This window comes from Dendropsophus ebraccatus, chromosome 5 (genome assembly GCF_027789765.1).
Source record: "Dendropsophus ebraccatus isolate aDenEbr1 chromosome 5, aDenEbr1.pat, whole genome shotgun sequence".
NCBI classification, from domain to species: Eukaryota; Metazoa; Chordata; class Amphibia; order Anura; family Hylidae; genus Dendropsophus; species Dendropsophus ebraccatus.
Genome location: NC_091458.1, coordinates 80,295,044 through 80,308,005, shown reverse-complemented (window position 1 = coordinate 80,308,005; position 12,962 = coordinate 80,295,044). Strand labels below are relative to the sequence as shown.

General features: G+C 40.7%; 1 protein-coding gene across 4 annotated transcripts in view; it reads right to left on the bottom strand.

Annotated features, from left to right (window-relative positions):
* Window positions 1-12,962, bottom strand: part of PIBF1 (progesterone immunomodulatory binding factor 1) — a 123,872-nt gene that overhangs the window by 33,189 nt on the left and 77,721 nt on the right. For all 4 annotated transcript variants that reach the window (XM_069970614.1, XM_069970611.1, XM_069970612.1 and 1 more), the window contains exon 14: window positions 6,611-6,713. In XM_069970614.1, coding sequence (XP_069826715.1) covers window positions 6,611-6,713 — 103 coding nt within the window. The remainder of the gene's footprint in view (window positions 1-6,610; window positions 6,714-12,962) is intronic.

The window sequence follows — 12,962 nt, the reverse complement described above, 5'->3', positions numbered from 1 at the left end:
TTAAATGATAATCATTCTGTGTAATAGCAGGCAACGATCGGAAAATTGTATGTCGTTGATCGTTGATTTAGATCTGAACCTAAAATCTTATCGTTAATCGTTCGCTGTAATTCTACATTCATTCGCTTCAGTTCCGCATTTTTTCTAACCATTCAGTGTAATTGCACATTGCCCATAGTGTTGCTGAAATCAGAAGGAATAAACGATCACAGTATTGATCGTATCTAACGACCATCATTCTGTGTAATGTGGTGAACAATCTCGTTTGCGATCGTTTATTGTTAGTCGTTAATCATTCAAAATCGCTCCATGTAATAGGATCCTAAGAGGAGATAGCCTGGCTACCCTGGGCTTTCACAGCTTTGGGAAACGCCCCCTGGGCACTTGTGTCTCATTCACATATTAACAAAAGGCTTTATATGTGGGCACTGGAAAGAACCATAAAGATAAAAAAATGGTATTCCTGGAATCTTATTGATCAGTCCTATCTAACCAAGGGCTTATTTATATCCCCTGTGATTTCAGGTGAACTTTAAAAACTTTTAACCTGTTGAAAAACATGTCAAGAGTTTAGATTGGTTGGAATCAGTGTGTTCAGATTCCTACCAATCGCTACTTCTCTCCTTGCTTTCTGTGCTTGCAACCGAGGCTTACATTCATTGTCTGCCTTAGTCACAGAGCTGGGGGAGGAAGTGCCTAATGTGCACTTCTCCTGGCTTGTTCTAGCAAATGGTCAGGGTCTGCATCAAAACTTCTCGCATGTCTCTAGAACATGTCAAAAGTATTTTTTTTGGAAATGACAGTGCCCAGTGACATTAGCAGGTCAAATTCTATATTCGACTGACATGGAAAAATCCTGATTCCGAGTCTGACAGTTGTAACTTAATTAAATGTTTCCAAGATACTGTCACCTAAAAGCAAACAATAGGCAATGTTCTATGGGACAAAAGAGCTTGGGAACATTGTCCATGCCAGTAAAGCAAATACATGGCCGCGTTTGCACCATTCACATTTTCATTGACACGCTGTTATTTAAAGATCTCTAAGGTTCACATACTGTTCCATGTATTAAATATGTAGTTACATGTGGAATTTAGTCTAAAAATAAGATAAATAAAAAAGTAAATGATAAATTATACAGACACAGTCACATAAAACAAAGACATATAATAGTACATGTTAATAGCTTTAGTTGCAGGTTATCTGTCTGCATGTTCTGAATATGAGTGTGTCTAATGTACAGTATAAACTCTCCAGAGGCAATGAGGAATGTGAATGGATGCAATGCATACAGAGTGCTTCAGATAATGGTACACTTGCCAATATCTGTGTCCACATTGAAAAATTTAGGGCCACCAGTATTATTACACACAGATTTATCTGACGGATTTTTGAAGCCAAAGCCAGGAAGAGACTCTAAACAGAGATCAGGTCATAAAGGTAAGACTGAGATTTCTCCTCTTTTCATATCCATTCCTGGCTTTGGCTTCAATAATCAGTCAGATAAATCTGTGTGTGTAATAGGGCCTTAAAACTGTATTTTTCATCTCCTCTTATGCTTTCGGCCTAGAAAGATATGTAGCTGTATTCTGAAAAATAATTCAGGCTCCAAAACTTCAGGGAGCCGCACTTTACACTGTGAGCACAGACTATTTACAAAACAGACCTGTCAATTATTTTGTGCTGCCGCAGAGAACGACCATGGTGCATGCAGGGTGTATAGACTATGGATGTTGTTCCATACACTCATGTGATCGGCGTCAATAAACAACGGCCGTTGTTGCAACCCGGAACAACGGCTGTTGTTTATTGCAATAATACAGCGTGTGAATGTGGCCTGCAGGTGTAGTTATAATTTCAAAAAACGGTTCAGAAAAAAGTGTTTGATTTTTGGGTACACAAAATTGTGGTTGTCCACCTTTTTTTGTTGTATGTTAAAAGTAACCATTTAGTGGATATGTTAAAGTCCACGGGTCTCCAAACTGCGGCCCTCCAGCTGTTGCAAAACTACATTTCCCATCATGCCTGGACAACCAAATCCAAAGGTTTAGCTGTCAAGGCATGATGGGAGTTGTAGTCTCACAACAGCTGGAGGGCCACAGTTTGGAGACCCATGTGTTAAACGAACTACAAAACAGAGTGTGAACCCACTGTCCTTTCTGTTGCACATCTGTGTCATGGGGACTAAGAGATGTTCAGGGCTCTCTATTTTCATTTTTCCTGCACTACTGTCATTACTTGGACTTTGCAGGACCCAAGTCTATTGTCAGGCTATATTCACAATAAATGAAATATTCTTTGGCATGTAAAATTTGCTTAAAACACCGGTTTTATGTCTCAAAAAGCCTCACAAAATGGCTATGTATTTTCCACTGAACTCTATTCAACTGAATGGGAAAACAGCTGTTTGTGCACACAAAGTTAAATTTTACAGCCTCAGTTGTTCTAGCCATAGTTCTAGCTGCCAGTGACACATGGGATATATTTTGTAAATGTCCCAAAACATAATAGCTGATTCCTGGGCTAAAGTTTTTGGTATAATCTAAAGAAAAATTTAAAAAAAGGGGCCAAAAACAGCCCAACTGCAAAAGACAGATATAAAATGAGCATAAAAAAACAGTGTATAACCATAAGATATTTAACTCTGCACAGCAATGTATAATTCATAGACAATGGGGTGACATGTCACTGGTGGTTATCACACAACATCTTCAGACTAACAGAAGAGTATAAAAGAACTTCAAATAAAGGGGTTTTCCGAAATAGTGTAGTAGGCTAGCCACTGGACTGGCACCTAGCACCAGTACTATACAGTAAATGGGTTTGGAAGCAGTTGGTCTCGGTTCACTGTGTAGCTTTGGCTACATGAACCTGAAGTATAGCTCTTGTTCAAGTGAATAGGAGCTGTTGGCACCCCACCGATCTGTGACTGATGAGCTGTCCTATGGATAGCTCATCAGTGCATTTTGCCCAGAAAATCCCTTTAGGGTAGCTGCACATGTACAGGATCTGCAGCCTATTTTACGCTGTGTGTTCCGCAGAGAAATCCGCTGCGATCCTGTGTCCTGCCATTTTCTTTGGGTTTACATACCCGCAGCGGATTTTAAATTCCTCTGCAAGTATGTAAAGCCTCTTTTCCACTTAACCCAGCTATAACGTTACCAGGATGCGCTCCTGCTTGCTTCTCAGGCTTCCGGCTCTCTGGTGTCCCACTAAGGCAGAGCACTGATTGGCTGAGGACAGCAGTGAGCGTATTAGCTGGGAACTGCTGGGTTAAGTGGGAAAGGGACTTTACATACTCGCAGCAGAAAGAAAAATCTTCAACGAGTATGTAAACCCATAGAAAATGACAGGACACAGAATCATAGCTACCCTTAAGGTTACATTCACACATTCATCTGCAGCAGATTTAAATCATTCAGCTACACTGATATGTGCAGCTTTGAATCAGCATTAAATCCACCGCAGATCCTGTACGCGTAAAAGAACAAATCAGGAAAACATTATTTACATTTCAAAGTCACTATATAAGCTGGCCTTTACCCTAATGACATTAATAGATGCATTGGCCCAAGGAAATATATGTATGCACATTTTCTTATTCTTGCCAGTTATGTTCTAAGTGTCTTAAGGTATGAAAAATACAAAACATAAATCACAAATATGATATGACATCAGTAAGCCAGGCATGTGCACATCACATACTCCTCAATACATAACAGGTTAATCAAGAATGTCACATTTACGTCTGAAAACTAAATATGTTATTTCTGGAGGGTAATTTTTCTTTTGATCTCAAATATATTTCCATTACAAACCCCAGACAGCAAGACATTTCTGACAGGCATCTGTATGTCATCTGCAAAGCTGGCCAACCAGATTACAGGGGTAATCTAGCCAGTGGTCAGGGTTTAAATATATAAATACATTTCCTGTTCTGAAACACAATCAGATGGTGGTCAGCAGTAAATACCTGAGGAAGATCTCAATGGCTGTGGTAGGGTATCGGGGAAAGAATTATCTTCTTTGTAAATTGGTAAAGAGAATGTGTAAAAATCCTATTGTTTGAATTAAGTTTTTAAGTTAAACATATTTTTAATAATTTTTGGTGATGTTTTTCTTAATTTTTCATTTTAACCCCTTAAGGACCGGACCAATTTCCATTTTTTGCATTTTCGTTTTTTCCTCCTTGTGCTTAAAAGGCCATAGCAGTTGCATTTTTTCACCTAGAGACCCACATGAGCCCTTATTTTTTGCGCTACTATTTGTACTTTGCAATGACAGGCTTAGATTTTGCATAAAGTAGGCTGCAAAACCAGAAAAAAATTAAATGTGTGGTGAAATTGAAACAAAAAAAAACAATTTTCTTTAATTTGGGGAGGTTTCGTGTTTACGCCATTTGCCCTAGGGTAAAATTGACTTGTTATGCATGTTCCTCAAGTTATTACGCTTACAACAATATGTAACGTTTATTTTATTTGATGGCTTTTAAAAAATTAAACCCTTCTCAAAAAAATATATGTTCCGTAAAATTGCTATATTACCATGCTTATAGCGCTTTTATCCTTTGGTCTATGGGGCTGTGTGGGATGTCATTTTTTGCGCCATGATATGTACTCTCTATCGGTACCTTGACTGCGCATATGCAACTTTTTTATCACTTTTTATTACAATTTTTCTGCATTTGATGAGACAAAAAAATGCACAATTTTGCACTTTTTTTTTTTTTTGGCACTTACACCATTTACTGAGAGATCAGGAATTAAATAAATAATAGTTTGGGCAATTGCACACGAGGCGATACCAACCATGTTTATTTATTTATAAAATGGGGAAAGGGGGGTAATTTAAATTTTTATTAGGGGAGGGGATTTTTTTTTTTTTTTTTTACACACTGGGGACTTCTAGTATCACTACACTAATCTCTCATAGAGATCTATGCAGTATAGATATGCTGCATAGATCCATGACCTCAGTGTTCTATTGCTTTCGGCTGCTAAGGATGGGGGGGGGGGGGTTCCCCCCACTATACCACCAGGGGCCAGAAAAGCAGCTTTTTAAATGCAGCTGTCAACCTTGACAGCTGCATTTAAAAAGCTAATTAACAGGCACAGCGATCAGACCATGCCCGGAATCGCGCAGCCCCTCTCTGAACTCCCTTAACGACTCCAGGGCGTACATTTACGCCCTTGGTCTTTAAGGGGTTAATGTCCATATTATAAAACAACCCTGAAATCTTGCAGTTTTCAGTCTTTCTACTAGGCCTAATATTAAACTGGGGATTCCTATTTTGTCTGTCTTAGGCTGTTGGAAAGTGATCTCTACAGAACAAGAGCAATAAGAAATTTAATAAATAATCAGAATCCATGATTAATCCGTGAATAACACAGTATTCATAGATAATGCACACAAATGTGTCCCATACAAAAACTAAGGTCTAAAGATGTTCATGTTGTCTATGTCCATGGGGCTTGCTGTAAGGTATATCACTAAATGCTGTTAAAACAATCAATCAAGATGGCAATAAGAAAATAGAACATGTTTCAGTATCTGGCTCTAATCAGTACAAAATTCTAGGTGACAAGTTAGTCAGCTATTTGGTCAAGGAGACCAGGGCCGGCGTCAGCACCCGGCTAAGTAGGGCAAATGCAGGGGCCCCCAGCTCCTCTAGGGGCCCACTCCCGTTTGTTACTACATTTTTTTTGTTAGTAAAAAAGAAAAAAAAGTGTAGTAACAAAGGGGACTGGGCCCCTAGAGGCCGCATGTGACAGTTAGGGGCCACGCCGATACATACTGGGGCCCCCGAGCACCTGTCTTCCATCACAAATCTTCCCTACAGCCGAGTAGGAAAGAGGACCTTTGAGTCTGAAGGACCTTTGATGATGTCACGGGTCATGTGATCGGACACATGACCTGATAAAGGGCAGCAGGTAGGCTCTGCAAACTAAGTGTCCTGTATGTGCTGGTTCTTCTACTTGTTTTGTGTATATAGAGGTCCTGCTGTAATATATATATATATATATATATATATATATATCTATTACAGCAGGATATAGATATATATATATTTATATATATATATATATCCTGCTGTAATAGATATAGATATATTACAGCAGGACCTCTATACACAAAACAACTAGATATCTGTATCTATCTATCTATCTATCTATCTATCTATCTATTTCCCTATCTCCTATCTATCTATCTATCTATTTCCCTATCTCCTATCTATCTATCTATCTATCTATCTATCTATCTATCTATTTCCCTATCTCCTATCTATCATATGAACATGGTGAGACCTCTAGTTCTCCTATATTCAGGCCCTGCAGTGATATACAGTGTGTGTGTGTGTGTATATATATATATATATATATATATATATATATATATATATATATATATATACACACACTGTATATCACTGCAGGGCCTGTATATAGGAGAACTAGAGGTCTCACCATGTTCATATTATAAATAAATAAATATATATATATATATATATATATATATATATATATATATATATATATATATATAATGCTGGTGCTGCTAGTTCTCTAGTATACAGCTCCTGCTCTGTGTGTGTGTATGTATATATACTTACTTCCACTGAAACTTTTGTCGCTTGCTCCTTCTGGTGCTCCAAATCTTTAATCAGTGAGGAATTTTGTCTCTCAAGCTGCAGTAGTCTTCTTGCCAGGTGAACACTAAAAAGGAAAAGTCATTACATGTTAGGGTTTTTAAAGGGGAACTCCGGGTAGAGGTAAAAAAAAAAAAAAGAAACTTCTTCAGACGCATATAACAATACTTACCTATCTATCCCAGTTTTGAAACTACCAAAAATCCATTTGTTTTGGGGGGTTTTGTTCTGTTTTGTGTTTCTGTATTTCCTGGTTGAGCAGATGTACCCAGTACTACAGGTTCCAAAATGCAATGCTTTCCCTCAACTGTTCATCACAGTCCTCCACCCTGCCTATTCCCCGCCCAAAGCTGTTGCAGAACATCTAGGCTGTGTTCACACATTGCAGTTTCATTGTGTTACTGAATTATTTGCAGTACTTTATAATTTCATTGTTGTCCCACCCACACAGCACGCTGTATTCTCTACCTGTAACACCACACAGCACGCTGTATTCTCTTCCTGTAATGCGGATACTGGAATTAAGAAAATAACTTTTTAAATTATTTTTTTTTCTTTTCATCTCCACGCACATGTTATGATCAAGCATCTTTTATCTTTGAAGTTGATTCCCACAATAAGGAAATTATCCGATACTATCTTACATTGGATATACTGTTTTTTTGTGCAGGTGGGATTGGCAGCGTTGGCTCTTATCATCTCTGCTGTTTAGCATTATCGAATTGTGTTACTGCATCATTTTTGTGCAGATACTGCAGTACTGCAATGACACTCCAACATGTGTGAACATAGCCCTAATTTCTGTGTAGACTTTTGCACAATCAGCAAAGCTAAATCACCTGCTTCTGGCCAGTCTGAGATGGTGAATCACGCCCTGCCCCCTGTCTGCATCATCAGCCTGTGCCTAGCAAACACACACAATGTGAGACAGAGGTATGGAGTATTTGTCTCCTAAGGTGAGAGAGCAGTGGGAGCAGGAGACAATGTGGATCCGCACAGGGGCCATATTTTTTTTACTTCCTGAATTTCTATTAGCTATCAGTGTAGCAGAACCACACAGATATGGTAATACATTGTATAGACACATCTATATAACTTTTAATGTACTTTTAATAGAAAACAAGTTTTTCTTATCCGGAGTTCCCCTTTAAGTACTATAATACTAGAGTAACATTCTCTTATCATCCACCAAAGATCTGGCTGCAGAAAACCAAGCTTATAGATATTGAAGCACATTTTGTACTTTTGAATAAGCCCCCTCTGGTTTCTGAAACATTACATATGATTTATCTTGTAGTGGCATATGCTTCATTAATGCCCTAACTAATTTCAGAATTTATAGAGCAGAGCATTGTTGGGGCACAAAGTTATACATTTAGAACTTCATTCTGTGCAAAGGAAGCTCCAAAAACAGTGCGGACTTTAGAAGTTATTTTATTGAAATAACTAGAAATGAGCGAACCTTGAGCATGCTCGATTCGATCCAAACACAAACTTTCGGCATTTGACTATCGGTGGCTGCTGAACTTGGATAAAGCCCTAAGGCTATTTCGGAAAACATGGATATAGTCATTGGCTGTATCCATGTTTTCCAGACAACCTTAGAGCTTTATCCAAGTTCGGCAGCCCCAGCTAATCAAATACCGAACGTTCAGGTTCGGATCAACTCGAACCCGAACCCGGTTCGCTCATCTCTAGAAATGACCTTTTTTGTGGGCATTTAAATCATCACTAGTTACCCACACATTTTCACACGTAAAAGGGAATTTGTAGCCAACTATGACAAATTTAATAGACTGTTAGGGCTTTGTAAATGGCTGCTGATCTTGCTGATCGGCACTTGCTTATTTCCCAATGTCGGCTTGTGTAAACTAGCTGTAATAAATGTTACTTTAAAAAAAAAAAAAAAAAAAAAGAGTCAACATTAACTGAGACACTAAATTGCTCGTTTTTATCAAATTCGACTTGGCTACGGAAAGTGCAAATGAACCAAAAGACCAACTTTAACAAAGCTCTTCCAAAGCTCTGAACACAAAATCAGGCTTCTATTTTAGAGGGATTGATTTAATATGCTTTATAACATCTAACATGTAAACTAGTCATGAATCATAACTAAGATCTTGTCTATTTATGAAACGCTTAACACAGGCACACTAAAAAAAGCTTTACTATACTATATATAGGAGAACATTCAGACAGCTTGATATATGAACCATTTGCGATGCCTTTTAGAAGTAAATGAACAGGTGTCTTGGGGAAATGATAGGAAAAACAGGTTAAAAAGTTCATTTTAAGTAGCTTTCAGCATCCAAATTTCTTAAGGACTATAATACTACATAGAGACAGAAATGTATAAGACAGGCACAGGGCTCGGATATAGAATAACTAGTGTCCTCTTACAGGCTTCTTCATACAAAGACTTTATACACACAGCTTACACTGGGAGTACCCCAACATGCTGGTTATTTTGCATGACCCCCATGACTAGTCTCCCTATGCAGTAGTGTCGTTCCAGTTTACTACTAAGGGAAAGATGAACTATTAATAAGATTTGGAATCCTTTTTGAACATAATGCAGCTGAAACAGGTACAATAATATTCAAGTCTGGTGACTGAGATGCTTGGGTAAATTCATCACCATCTGGAAAAAGTTGGGACCATGTGATGGAGTTGGTCACTTACAATATAAAGATATTTCTGAGTTGTTACTTTACCATCAAGGACGACTATTGGACCCAAAGAGCCCCACAATATTGCACCTCAAACCGCACAAGAATCCCTGCCATGTGGGGGGCGTGGCCAGCTGCCGACATGGACGGTCGCACTTGAGAGGAGCTCCGTTCCTGATCCCCGCTCCCACCTATTATCCTGCTGCTAATCCTGCAGATTTTGCTCTGTTTACTGGCTGATTACCTTGGGCACACAGACGGGTGAAAATGAGCCGATCCCGACAAACTTCGCTTAAAGACTTTACTAAGCAGGCTCCTCATCATGGCGCCGAGACGCCACGCGGCTCTACAGATGCAGACCCGCCGGACATGGAGGAGCAGCTGGCAGCACAGGAGAATGAGCCTACACTATCTCAGGTATCTACCCAACTCCTTGCCGCCATCCACAACGCCACCACAAAGATTGAGGAGGTCAAGGTGGATGTTGGCCTTCTTAGGCAGGATCTCCATAAGCTGAGAGACCGGGTCAAAGAGACTGAGACACGCATATCCCAGATAGTGGATGATATTAACCCTCTCCCGGCCAAAATCACTACCCTGGAGAAGGCGGCAAATGATTGGGCACAGAGAGCCGATGATTTAGAAAACAGACTAAGACGCAATAACCTTCATATCCTTGGTTTACTTGAGCGAGACAAGGGCAATGATCCATGCGCCTTCATGGAAAGATGGCTCAGAGAACAGCTACCTGCAACTAACCTATCGGCAGCATACGCCATTGAATGGGCTCACCGAGTGCCAGCCAAGCCGCCTGTGCCGGGCGCTCCACCTCGGCCATTTCTAGCAAGACTGCTGATCAGTAGAGACCGAGACGCCATTTTGCGCGCCACACGGGTGCGCGGCAAAATTGAATTCCAGAACTCAACGGTCCTCATCTTTCCAGATTTCTCGGCTGCGCTGCAAAAGACGAGAGCCTCCTTCACTGCAATCAAACGCAAGCTGCGAGAACACAATCTGCCATATTCCATGGCATTCCCGGCTCGTCTGCGTGTTGTCCATAATGAGAAAACACACTTTTTCTCCTCTCCAGAAGAGGCAGAGGACTGGCTGCGGAGACAGGATGCCCCACAGGGCCGCTGATGACCCCCGGCGTGGTACTGGGACTACCCAGCGCTTATACTAGTCGCTAAGTGGATCATAGGACTGAACTAAGTATATTTCTTTGTAGTCTTAAAGTTTAATTCTTTTCTTATATCTAAGTCACTAACGTTCTCTATAAGTGGAATTTGTATGCTCTTTAGGGTATGTTTTGCTATGTTACCGTTTCTTTCAGATATAGATCTGTGTGCCCTATTATGAGTAAAATCTGTTGCTATTACATATGTATCGAGTGGGAGGGGTGTAGTTACGTAGCCCTTATGTTGTAGTCTGTGCACTATAACATCTTGTTCACAGACTCCCCTGTATAATTTTAAGCCACACTTACAACAAGTGTCTTAACTTAATCTATCAGTTAGTAGTTACTAGTGCCGTTTCGCTAGACTGGTTGTTTTGTTATGTCTTTTCGTCTAATTTCTATTAATGTTCGTGGGTTAGGATCTCCTCGTAAACGCTCTGTCACTTTTGCATATCTACGCAACCACAACCCCCATATCATATGCATGCAAGAGACACACCTGATTCCTTCCACTGTACAATATCTTGCCAAACCATGGATCCAGTGGGCGGCTCACTCCACATATACATCATATTCCAGAGGAGTATCCCTATTAGTGCATCGATCTGTCAGGTGGGAGGTGGGACAAGTGGTAAGGGACCCTGAGGGTAGGGGTATATTTGTACAGGCCTGGCTGGAGTCACAATCTGTAGTTATTTTAGCTATATATATATCCCCCCACATGCCTCTATGCAGTTGCTCCATGAGGCTGCTCAGTTTGCAGCTAAATACCCACAGTCTCTCCTGCTTTGTATGGGAGACTTTAATATGCTCTGGGACGTCAGCTGTGATAAGTTCTACCCTCCCCAATCTATACCTCCCTCTATCTCTTCCCCTTCTTTATTCCGTCTATTTACCGATGAGCTTGGCTGGCTAGATTTATGGCGTAATAGACATCCTAATGTAGCTGAATTTACCTGCTTCACTCCAGGTAGAGACTCCCTGTCACGAATAGACTATATTTTTGGGAACCCCGTTGCTAATTCAACCCTAGTATCCATCTCTCATCTACCTAGAGGAATATCTGACCATACCCCCATACTTGCCGACTTTAACATCTTGCCTCGGCTGGCTAGTAGAGGTCCCCGTAGAATTCACCCCTTCTGGCTAACGCTCATACAAAAACAGGATAGGATTCCAGACCAACTACAAATGTTTTTAGCCGACAATGTAGTAGATGGCAATCACTCGGCCTTTTGGGATTCTCTTAAGGCGTACTTACGAGGATGTGTCCAGTCATCTATTCCATACATTAAAAGGGAGACAAAAAGACGAGAGGAGGACCTTGCGATCCTATGTAGACAAACAGAAGCAGCTTTTGTTGCGCAACCAACGGAGATTAATAGAGTATTCTGGCTGCAAGCTGGTAGAGAATATTTGGCACATCTCCATGAGAAAGCCAGGAGGAGATTATTCTTTGTTTCTCAAAAATACTTCGAACTTGGTAACCAATCAAGTAGCCTCCTGGCCCAATTGATACACCAGAATAACGCCTCCCCAGCTATCCTGAAAGTCATATCTCCACAGGGAAATCTTTTAACCTCAAGTCCAGATATACTAAGTAGTTTTGTTTCTTTTTATACTGATTTGTATTCCTCTCATCTTACTTCTTCTACACAAGAAATCGCTGCATTTCTGGCAGATATTCCTCTACCTGAACTTTCTGAGGAGACTAGGACTCAGTTGGATGCCCCAATCACATTAGAGGAGCTGCAGGAGGCTCTGGGAGCTACAGCAAGGGGTAAGGCCTCTGGTCCGGATGCTATTCCAATTGAAATGAATGCCCAGTACTCGGAGCTTCTTTTACCAGCCTTATTAAATGTCCTACACTCATCCCTGGAGAAAGGATATCTCCCCGACTCATGTTATGACGCCAATATCGTATTAATTCTTAAGCCAGATAAAAATCCCCTCGACTGCGGATCCTACCGACCCATATCCCTTGTAAATACAGACTATAAATTACTTACTAAAGTTTTAGCCCTCCGACTTAACAAAATTATCCCCCATCTGATCCATTCGGATCAGTCTGGATTCGTGCCTGGGAGAAGCACCTCGGACAACTTGCGCCGAGCCCAGATTATTACACAGATGGGTGTCTCTCGTCGGGAGGACTGGGCCTTGGTCTCGCTGGACACGGCCAAGGCCTTTTATTCAGTTGAATGGCCGTTTTTGTTGGAGGTGCTCCGCAGGTTTCGATTCGGCCACGCTTTTATAACCTGGATTTCTGTCCTATACCGTCACCCTATAGCATCCATTTCCTTGAATGGCCTGCTTTCACCAGCCTTTAGACTAGGTAGGGCGACAAGACAGGGATGCCCCCTGTCCCCCCTCCTCTTTATACTATCCATCGAACCCCTAGCAGTGATTCTTAGACGTGACACAATTTTGCAGGGTATTCCGCACTCCTTAGGTGAGAGGAGGGTTAGTT